At 33.3% G+C, this 11,290-nt stretch overlaps 2 protein-coding genes across 2 annotated transcripts; one reads left to right on the top strand and one right to left on the bottom strand.

Moving 5' to 3' along the window:
- Nucleotides 1-3,471: 3,471 nt before the first annotated feature.
- LOC139094444 (uncharacterized protein DDB_G0283697-like) lies at nt 3,472-6,072 on the top strand. The gene has a single exon (XM_070645480.1). It carries the CDS (start codon nt 3,472-3,474, stop codon nt 6,070-6,072), a length of 2,601 nt encoding a protein of 866 aa, XP_070501581.1.
- A 1,088-nt stretch (nt 6,073-7,160) lies between these two features.
- LOC139094589 (uncharacterized) lies at nt 7,161-9,881 on the bottom strand. The gene is made up of 3 exons (XM_070645704.1): nt 8,568-9,881; nt 8,261-8,337; nt 7,161-7,954 (listed from the first exon to the last, which is right to left on the bottom strand). The coding sequence occupies exons 1-3, from the start codon at nt 9,803-9,805 to the stop codon at nt 7,323-7,325; spliced, it is 1,947 nt and encodes a 648-aa protein (XP_070501805.1). The 5' UTR covers nt 9,806-9,881; the 3' UTR covers nt 7,161-7,322.
- Nucleotides 9,882-11,290: the final 1,409 nt, after the last annotated feature.

The following is an 11,290-nucleotide window of genomic DNA, read 5'->3' on the forward strand; positions in this document are numbered from 1 at the left end:
ACATTTCGATTAGCTAGACTCAAGACGATCAATTCATCCAAATTAACGGACTATCTGAACTCAAAATGAGTAAACAATTTGCTTCAGAAACTTTAAAAATAATAAAATAAATAAACAATTAAATTTATAATATGTCATAAAATATAATACATTTTATTATCACATGAGTTTCATGAATTCAACGCATTTAAATCTCAAATCTTATTTTCTTAAAATCTACCTAAATATTTTACACCTGAGTAATTAGTACAATAAATTAAATTCAAATTATCAAAATTTGCCATAAAAAAGTTTCAACAAAGAGAATCACTTCGTGCCAGCAACTCAATGCTATGAAAAATAGATTTCTTTTCCGTCCTAACCTCCTCAAAGTCGTCGTGACTTCTTGCACGCTTTTTAAGTCTTGTCACTTCCATATTCTCTGTTATTGTCTCACCATGAAACTTAATCAAATGATTTGTGTAGCCTGGATTCGTTCTAAACGTCCGTTTACATGTTTTACATACAATCACTTCATCAAGATGTGGATTCCGTACGATACACTTTTCATAATGATTCTGTAGTCTTTTCTGTGATGTATAGACACTCCCACAATGCTCACATAGCAGTTTGAAGTCTCTCAATAATTCTGCATTCTGATTGATATTGCTTGGATATTTTAATGGAGGTGTCATGTAGGATAGTTGCTGGTATGCTGGCACCGATGAGTAGTAACCGAGTTGACTTGGTCGTTGATATGAACTGTACATGGCGTATGAGTTGTAGATGTCGAGTTGCTCTTTAGATAGTGACTGTGATTCGTAATGGAAGGCTGATTGTGTTGCCATGGACGGGATATGACTGGGTCGATGGGATTTCGCTTCTAATTAATTGTTTTCAAAACTTTCAGGTTATGTCGGCAAAATTTCAGAGATTGCAGCTGGTTGGTAATTAAAATCTCAGTTTTTATCTATTTGATCTTCTTATCTTCAAAACACAACCAATAATGACCTAGAAATCTCATAAACAACGATTTTATACCAAAACTTGTCAATAAAAGCATTCTAGGTAGATGAAGAACTCTCCCACTTTTGATTACGATTAGATTTAGAATTTTCGGCATAATTATATTGTTGTTCTGAAAATAATAAAAGCGGAAAGTTCAAGCTTGTACCTGAAAATAAAAGGGGGAATTTCAAATGCACTTGACAGTCATAAAGATCCTTTAATTTTATTGAGAAAAACTAATACAAATAAACTTTTAAAAGTTGACTTTTCGAGATTTTTAGGGATGTGGTTAAGTGATTTATGGCTTTATGATGTAAAATCTAGTACATTTAAATGAAATTTGCATTTTTTGCTTCCTCACTACAGTTGCTTTTCGTTTTAATTCAATTAATTGTGAATTAAATCTCTTTTTAACGCAATTGTTGTCAAGATGTAGGCATACTCTTGTATATCTAGTACTTACTCACTTATCTCACTCTATGATTAATTACGATCCATAATCTTCCCTTGACGTCACCAAATGCTTGCTTCTATCTGCCAATTACCAATACCAAATGTCATGCAATCTCTATCAACAGCTTCTCTCTGTAAGTACTCAACCCTTCATCAAGTTCATTTACCATCAACAAAATTTAACTTAAATACCTAATGCAATGAACAAGTCAATATGTCCAATATGTCCAATATGTCCAACATGTCCAATATTTCCTGCCTAATGTATCCTGTTCACCTTAATTCTTTTTACTGTATCTGAATATCCTTGATTAACTGATATGATTGTTCGTTGCTCCTAAATTTACCTAGTAAAGCAGACAAATTCATTGTCAAGACTCTACACATAACACACGAACCAAGCTTCGTGACTAGATCAATAAAAATACAATGAGCTTCTTACTAAGCATGACGACCACAGACTTAGCAGGATTTCAATGTGAAGGTGTCTTATTGAACTTTTGGTTCTCTTTTGGCTCTGCATGTGAACAATTCAATTTTAAGAGACCAAGTCACAGGCTTTCACAACTTAAGATTAATTTTTATTAATCATGAATTTTCAATTTTTGATGTGCACTCCAAGATGTTAATTTTTTAATGATTTTTGTTGCTTTACCAATGATTTGCCTTGATGACTGTTTTTTTTTTTTGTTGTCCATATGGACGTTTTGCTTTTCCTAACTCTGCACGCTGCATGATCCTGGGTATATCAAAAACTTACTTACTTACTTCGTAAGTCGTATATCAAAAAACCTAGCCAAAATTTGAGTGTCGTGAATCACAAAACCGAGTTGATGTGAGTAGAACAGCGAAAAAGCAGCCGAATCCAACTAGACTTTCCCTGGGAACGAACACTTTGAGTCCATTGCCCGACTTCCTAACCAACTTGACCTTTATCGCTTTTTCGCCGCTTATTTGAATTACTTTAGAAACTTGAAAAAAGTGGCCATTTCGGGTCACAGTACAGCTACTAAGCGGAGTCCTAATTAAAATAAACCAGATGGCCGCCCTATCTATCAGTATTGATTAGTGGAAAATCTTTTATTTTTTGCGAGACACCTTGGTCATATGTTTTTGTCAAAACTGCACACGGCATACGGCTTATGACATTTCCAAAAAAACGCTGTATATAAGTGTGCCACTGAACACAAGTTGCTTACCACTAGTCTAGATTCCTGAGTCCAATTTCTTGAAAAAATATACAATCTAATTAATCTACAACTTTAATAATTCAAAGAGCTTATTATGTGCAATAAACCCGACCGAAGTTTTGTCAGATTTTAGACGAAATTCGAACAAATTTTTGATGTAATTCTGATATTTATATTAAATTTCGTCAAAAATTCATCAAGATTTTGTCAAAATTTCATCTGAAATATGATTAATAGGATGCATCTTATTTTATAAAGCATTTCTACATAATTCGATGCTTTTCTTGTCTAGATTAATTAGATCCTAATTTTTTCAAAAAATTAGTCGATCAACTTTCAATTGAAACTTCTTTGACTTTTGTTAATGAAAATGTCAACGGTTGATTCTCAAAGCTATGTAATTTGCATGACTCAGTATACACTTTTCATCACACAAACCTAATTAATTTTAATAAATAAATGTAATAAACTTTTAATAAAAATTCATCTTGATTACGCAAAATGATTGTTTTGATTTTTGACATGTTTTGAATACAAACCAAATTTTACACAATCTCAAAAATCTCACAACAACAAAATTCTACCTGAAAAGTGTTGTGCATGATAACTTATCTAGTATAAATTACCCAAAAATTTTCTACAATATCATCAGTTTGTGATCTCAAAGCATACCAAACACAGCAATTCTTTTAAAATATTCAAAATAATTTTTAAAAAATTAAAAATCATTTAAAATAATTTAAAAACAAAAAGTTTGAAAAAACTAAAAAATTAAATTTCAATTTAAAAATCCAAAAGTTAAATTTTTACTAAAAAATCAAAAATTCAGAACTCATCAAAAATGGCATCAAGAAACTCAAATATCCAAAGAATGTCTCGACACAGCGAACATGACGACCGAGTAGAATCCAGATACTCCTCAAGAAATAACGAAAGATCATCAAGAAGATTAGACGAACATGCCAGAAATCGTGACTTAACCTCAAAGTATGATGACGAATCTTCAAGATACCAAAGCAATGCTGACAAAAGAAGTACACAACTTCAGGATAGGAGACAAAGGTTCTTCAAAAAAGACGACGTTTTACAGGAAAATCTAGAAAATAAAATCAAATTTCAAGAATGTTTTGGAATTGAACGACGACCAACCAGAAAAACTGACCAGGATAATCACAAAAGCAGCCGTAAAGTTGTTGAAGATTCTGAGTCTTCAGGTAGAAGTGAAACATCAAAAGTCGGACAAATCACCGATCTCAGACAAAAGTTAAATAAGAGACGGCAAAGTCAGGAAATTAATCCAGACACTGACAAGAAAGTCCCAATTACTTCTAGATTGGGACCAAAAATTAAGGAAGAAGTTAAAGACAATTCTCAAGTTGAGGAGAAAAATACCGAAAAACCAGCAAAACCTGTAAGAAGCTCATCAAGACATGGAGAAAATTCAGCTAGGCTGGTAAGTAATTTACTGAATATGGGACGTAGACCTGCTAGAGTTGAGGAAAAACCTCAAGAAATAGACTCAAAAAAGGAAACTGTCTCAAAAAAGGAAATTGACTCGAAAAAGGAAATTGACTCGAAAAAAGACAATGAAGCAACAAAAGTCGATCAACCATCAACATCAGATCAATCTGAAACTCCATCAGAAGCTCCAAAACGTGTCCGCAAACCAGTCCGAATGCGTAACCCAGCCAGTCGTCTAGCTGACCTTGTTCGTTTCCAAGTAGTCGATGCAGTCAAACGAAATGAAAAACGTGAAAATTCAGCAAGCTCAAAGAGTGACAAGTCAGTATCACATGAAAGTTTAATTGAAATTTCATCATCAAGTGACGATGCAAAGGCTGTAAAAGTCAAAAGTTCAGAAGAATCGGAACAAAAGGAACTGGTATCAACAATGGACAAATTAACTACTGATTTTGATGAAATATCAAGCAGTGGCAGTGACAATTGGGTGGATATTATTGAGGAAGAGAAGAAAGCTGAGAAAGTTAAGCCAAAGAGTCAAAAAGTAGACTTACTTACAATGATCCGAAGATCATTAAGACAAGGACGAATCAGATCTTCAGATCCATTTGATAAATATTATGACGACAGCACATCCAGGAAATTCCAAACATTACAAACCAAAGAAGACTTCCAATTTGTGCCAAGTACCTTACAACGATCATCAAGTATGTCAAGCATATCAGAAAATACGCCACAAAGAAATCAGTTCCGAGATGAACCACAAAGAGGATATCAGCAACGTCCTAAATTTGAATCATCGCAGCCTAATCGATTACAAAGAAATCAGTCGAATAAGCTGGAAAGAACTCATTCTAATCAATTCCCAGTTCCTCAGCCAATGAGAAGCAATTCAGGAAGAGCTGAAGTCACAAATTCAACACAATTTCAACAGTTCCGATTTGGTCAAAATGATGACAATCGTATCAATTATCAACATAATCATCAGAATCAAGATTGTTACTTTAACAAAGTCCAACAGAATCAACATGACCAGCAGTACATGCAGAAAAGTTCAAGTCATTACCGCAGCAATCCAATGTTGAACCAAAATGTACTAAATGAATTTAACTCAAGAAATTGGAATGAACATCATCAAACAGATGCTCAAAAAAGAGGCATGCAGTCAACAGCCGAAGTAGAAGAGCTTCAATCAATTCAAGTTGTAATATCAAATCAACGTGATGAGAGTCAAGCCATAAATTACAATGAAATGCCAACGTCAAACTATCAAGAAGTACAAAATTTAAGCTCAAGTACTCAAAATATTCCAGTCGTAACTACAAATATTTACAACTTTCCACCACCACCTATCCATACAAGCCAATTCCAAGCACCAATTATGCCCAAAATCCTTGAACCAAAGGTTTCTAAATTTATGGATCAATTCCAAGAAACCACCGGATATAAGCAAAGAACACCAAGTCCAGCAGCATCATCAACATCATCATCATCATCATCCAGCTCAGTAGCAACTGATTTATTTGGTGCACCATCAAAACTTGATGCTCGTCTTAAGAATATTCGTGGAAGTACGCTTACCGATGGATACAAGTCAAGTTCACTTGAGAGTCTTAAAAGTAATGGATTTAATGCAAATGCACAAGCATTTTATCCAAAACAGACAGATGAGTCATTCGTTCCTAAACAGAAGCAGGTAGAGCCAACCGAACCTATCTATTATGACTCACATCACTCATTTGAGTTATCAGCATATGTTGATGAGCCATTGGAAGAAGTTGAGGAACCAAAAGATTATTTGACTCCTGATCAAGTGCTAAATTTGATTTATGTCACAAAAACATCAAAGAAATACATTAATGATGCTGTGACTTATTTTGTTGAATATTATGAAGAACTTGGACGTCATTTATCAATTACTGCATTTGAGGAGATGTTAGCTGCAAATGGAATTAAGTCTAAGGAAGTTGATTCTAATTAATTGTTATAGATATTAATTGTTATAGATATTAAGTTAATGAGCTCTGTAAATAAAGAGAATCTAGAAATTCAAAAAATTGTTTTTTTATTTGACATTTTCAGGAAAATTTAATTGAATTCTGCCAAAAATCCAGCCGCAATTTGCCAAAAAGTCTCATACTTTCTAGAAGAAATATTGAATTTTTATTATAATTTATGAAAATTATCATCGAAAATCCTACAAAATTCCAGATAACTAACAAGGCATTTTCATGACTTATTATACACCTGTCAACATAGTGTTCCGTACTCAGAGTTGCAAAACAGGAACCTATTACATGCAAAAAACCGTACAATTTCTTCATAATTTGTATGGTTTTGTAAGAAAAAAATCGAACAAATTATTAAGAATTTGTACAGTTTAGGTCTGCCATTGGTGCCTGTTTTGCAACTCAGGTTACACTACATTGTGATGCTCGAGAATCCATCGACTAAAAGTCCGATGGATTCATGAAAATTGTAACTTTAAAGTAGGGCGGCCATCTGCTGTATTTTTGGCGGGACGCTGCTGTACTTTTCTACCTTGCTGCTATGTCCCGACAAACCCTCAAAATGTCCCTATTTTTCAATAATTCGAAATCTCCATACAATTTGTTGGAATTTTTAACAAAATTTGGAATTTTCGTTTTAAAAGTCCGGGTTCAAAACTCCAGGACTAAAAATGTTTTTATCGGAATTTTAAATATTTGCTGCACTTTTTTGCAAGTTTCTAACCTTATTTAACTAGTTCTTTGAATATTAAGATTCAAATTAGTCCAAAAGTACGCCAATAGTGCCAAACTTAGAAGTGTCCTGATTTTTTCCAAAAGTGTCCCGATATTTTGCGAAAATCCTCACCATACTTTAAAGATTTTGGATTTGACAATAAAAGAGTTCAACTGATTGGACTTTTTGAATTAATTCTAAAATTTAACTAATATTACTTATTATTCAATGAGATTTAAACAGAGAAATATGAAGCAATCAATCGACATAAAACAATAAAAAAAAAACTTTAAAATACAAATAATTTTTCAATTAATTGTTTAACTTTTTATTACAAATCACCAAATTTAAAATAAAAATGCTAGCAAAAATGACAAATTTGATAAACTCAATTAACTTAATATACATAATTATCTAGACAGAAGTTTAAGACAAAAACCGGAAAATTTCTATAATTTGAGTAAAAAATCGAGACACAAACCGATTCATGACCATGAGCAAATCTGATTATTCAAATCGGTTTGTGGACACCCCATTGATCCAATCGATATACTTAGTCACATTTGTAAATACCGAATAAGTGTCAACATCACATTCATTAGATATCGTCTTCAATGATGATGAAACAATTCCACTAAGATAATAAGAAGTTCCATCAGTCACAAATAATCCACTTCCACTGTCACCATTGCAAACTCCAACTCCAGTTCCAGTTCCTCCACAAAATGTTCGTCCACTAGAAATTGTAGTCAAATCGGAATTTTCAATTAAGCAGTCATCATTGCTGTGAATCGGAGTGTCAATAATTTTGGGGATATTTTCATGTTTTTTGGTACGATCTTCACTTTTTCCATATCCTACAACGACACCAGCTAATTCAGATTTAGTAGCTTGAACAAGACAAATTGGTTGAATAAATTCATTAAATGTGACTTCTGTATCTAAAACTAGCACAGCAATATCAGCATCATAAGCCTGAGTGAATGCATTCCAGTCAGGATGAACATTGATTCTTTGAAGAGCATGAGATGCTCTTCCGATTTCAAACTTTTTGTCCAGATCATAAATCCCAAGTTGAATAATAATTTCACGTGCCAACTTTGTGTATCGCGTATTTTTGTCTCGAATGCAATGTGCAGCTACAATAAGATTGATATTTGATTTTTTATTTAATTAGATCATTGGATGGTTATCAGGGGCATATTCAGACAATTAGCTGGGCTTTGAAATGTTTGTATTGAAAGTACAAATTAAGGAGGGACCAACATTTTGCCAAACGAGAGTAAAGCATGAGCTTGACCACACATTATTATCTCCTTGGCATCTTGTGTCTCGCGGTACAATCAATTATATAATAAATGACATTTTTAATTTTGATTCGGAAACGAGGGGGGATTGGGCATTTGGTTCCAGTAACCTTATCTAACTAATATCCATAGACTCACCTGTCACAGCTTTTCGCTTACTCACAAGTGTTGCACCACAAATATATTCATCGGATGGTGAAGATAGGACTGCAACCCTGAGAAAATTAGTTTTAGACTTAGTATGAATAATTTTACTCGTAAAGAATTCAAGCTCTAGACTGAATATAACATGAATTGAACAAGTCGATCTAAAGTCCTGCACCAGACCAGCGTGACTTTGGCATGATCATTGTCATGCTTTAGATCGTTTGTGCTATATGGATATGTCAAGTCCTAGGTCGAGCCTAAGGATAAGAAAAAGGAACCCTAAATATGTTGTACTCACCATGGAAATTTACCCTTTTTGGCAAGCTTGCCACCAACAATATTTCCAACTCCTCCGACAGACTGTCCACATTGATTAGTACGAATGCCTTCAACACGTGAGGTCAAAAGTTGAGGAGTTAGTTTTTTATAATTCTCAAAACATGTCTTCAGTCCAACTTTGATGTATTCAATTCCAATGGGCTTTCCATTACTGCATATATTGCCCTCAATATTCATTACATTAAGTGCTGTATTATCAATGAACTTTTCATCAATTTGATTGATTTTGTTGTTTTGCAGATATATATCAGCTAAGTGCTTATGAATACCAAAGGATGCTGCATCAATTATAGTTAGTTTGTTATCATGCAAAGCCAATCTTTTCAAATTGCTCAAAGGTTTAAAAGTATTGTGTGGCAGCTCTGTGATTTCATTGTGGTTGAGCCACAGATCTCTTAGGCTATGAAGACCAAAAAAAGAATTTGAATATAGGAGCTTAATTCTGTTTTTATAAAGGTAAAGTAGATCTAAATTTGTCAAAAATTCAAAGGATTTATCTGGAACTTCAGCAATTTGATTTTCATTTAAAAGCAGATAAATCAAACTGCCTAAATTTTTAAACCATTTTGAACTAATTGACTGTAGCTTGTTATTCTCCAGAGTAAGTGCTTCAAGTTTTAGTATTGGATTAAAAATATTTAATGGTATATAGCTGATTTGATTTCCAATTAAACTTAATACTTTTAGGTTATTTTGGGATGAAAATAAATTTTCAGGCAATGTTGTCATTTGACTGTGAGTTAGATATATTTGTGAAAGTTTTGAATTTCTGGTCAGCAGTTCAGTGGGTATGTAATTAAGCTCAGTTCCCTTTATATCCAAAATATCCAAATGTTCACAATTTTCCAGTGAATTTCCATCAATTGATTTAATATGTGATGATATAACTTTAAGATTTTTAAATTTTTGACAAAAAGTTGATGAAAATGTGTTTATGCTGCTGCTGTTGTGAATGTTTAGTAAGTTGACGTCATCATCGGTTTGTCCAGATTTATGTTGTCCATTGATTATCGTCACTTTGTTGAGAGGACTTTTTATATTTCTCTTTAAGTTGCAGGAATAGGAGGATTTGTTCTGTTTTATGTGAGCAGTAGTCCAATAATATCGTTTACCATATTTACAGTCAGCTGATTGAGCATCAACACAGCTATGTATCAAAAATATTCCAACGAAAATTATCAAAATATTCACATTCATTTTTGCTAGCAAAAATGATTTTTTAAAGCTTTTTCTTATTCAAACACAACTAAAGAGCAACGTTCTTAACCGTAGGTAAGGCAGCACACAAACTGAGCGAACACGGCGGAAAAAACGGAAAAAATCTTACAAAACAAAAATAGAATATGCAGCCAATAACATGTTTTTTGTTTGGAAATTCCATTTATTCCACTTTTTTGATAACAAAACTTCCTTTTCATGTGGTCACTCGCTAATTAAGAAACGCAAAAATGAGAAATTTAAATGTAACTTAAGCTCTTGCTCGGTAGCCGATATTGGTATGTTCAGGTGTATTACTTTAACATACCAGGTGCATCAACAAATTATCGTAACTATGATTTCCAATCATGTGATTAAAATCCTTAGCCATACCAGTATTTAAACATATCCAGCACCTTTTCTTCACTTCCCAGAATTCAATCCTCTAATATATAAATGTCAAATTAACAGTTAAGTGCCTTGCTGGTCAAATAGGTAAGGCGCTTGGCTCAAATTTGGTATGGTAATTCGAAGGTCGTCGTTTCGAATCAAGCCATTTCCAAATTTGTTTTTTTTCGGAAGTTTAGATACTTCGACTGCTTAATGTTTGAGGCCAAGCTTCGCTTGGCAAATGTTTGAGATCAAGCCTAATTTGAAATTCTAGGCAACGTTGGATTAAGGAACGGGTCATAAACTTGAAGTGTAGCGAGAGATAAAGGGACGAGAGCTACTAGATTACCTAATGATTAAAATATGGATAGAACGAGCCTGAAAAGTATCACGTAATATGCTAAATAGCCACCGAAACGAGAGCCTAAATTTATTCAAAACCTTGACTTGAAAAATTGTTAACTTGATCCTACATATCAATGTGTCATAAAATACTGTGTACCAAAAATTCAACTGTATCAATTGCAATTGTAAATCAAAATACCTTTATGGTAAAATAAAGATTATTACTATTTAACAGGAAAGATCATTGAACCCTAATTTATCACCTGAATCACGTTTTCTAAATGAAAGCCATCGCTTGTTCTTTTTGCGACTGTCGGGTTGAAAGAGAATATAGAATGATATATTTTATCCGTTTTTCAATAATCATGCCTTTTCGAATGTTAGTTTGACATTTAAATGTCAGAGTATTGAATATCTTCATATGTTCCAAAAAATTCTATGCAGCAATATCTTGATCTGTGTTTAATGTATGTAGATAAGTTAATAATTGATATATAGTCAAATCTATATTATAAACACTCAATTCCTTTGCTGATACAAGAACGGAAGCCATGTGAAGCCATTTTGTGAAGCCATGTGAAGCCAAAAATTGAGGGGTATCAGGGGGGATGGGGGTGTAATGTGATGCCACATGAAGCTATGTGAAGCTGAACATTCTGGAGATGGGGCGCCACGGGCGCTCCCGATACTCTAGTTATTATATAAATAACACGAGTAGATTTTCACACGTGAAAATGGTGTGAAATATTT

The sequence above is a fragment of the Chironomus tepperi genome, unplaced genomic scaffold, assembly GCF_022539635.2.
Source record: "Chironomus tepperi strain 1889 unplaced genomic scaffold, CSIRO-AGI_Ctep_v1 contig_354, whole genome shotgun sequence".
Taxonomy (NCBI): Eukaryota; Metazoa; Arthropoda; class Insecta; order Diptera; family Chironomidae; genus Chironomus; species Chironomus tepperi.

Bases quoted from the DNA above. Each gene is read 5' to 3' on its own strand.
- LOC139094444 (XM_070645480.1), top strand. From the start codon at position 3,472: ATGGCATCAAGAAACTCAAATATCCAAAGAATGTCTCGACACAGCGAA.
- LOC139094589 (XM_070645704.1), bottom strand. From the start codon at position 9,805: ATGAATGTGAATATTTTGATAATTTTCGTTGGAATATTTTTGATACAT. The intron at 8,338-8,567 runs GTGAGTACAACA...TAATTTTCTCAG, and splicing joins AAAAAGGGTAAATTTCCATG to GGTTGCAGTCCTATCTTCAC. The intron at 7,955-8,260 runs GTGAGTCTATGG...ATCTTATTGTAG, and splicing joins TAAGCGAAAAGCTGTGACAG to CTGCACATTGCATTCGAGAC.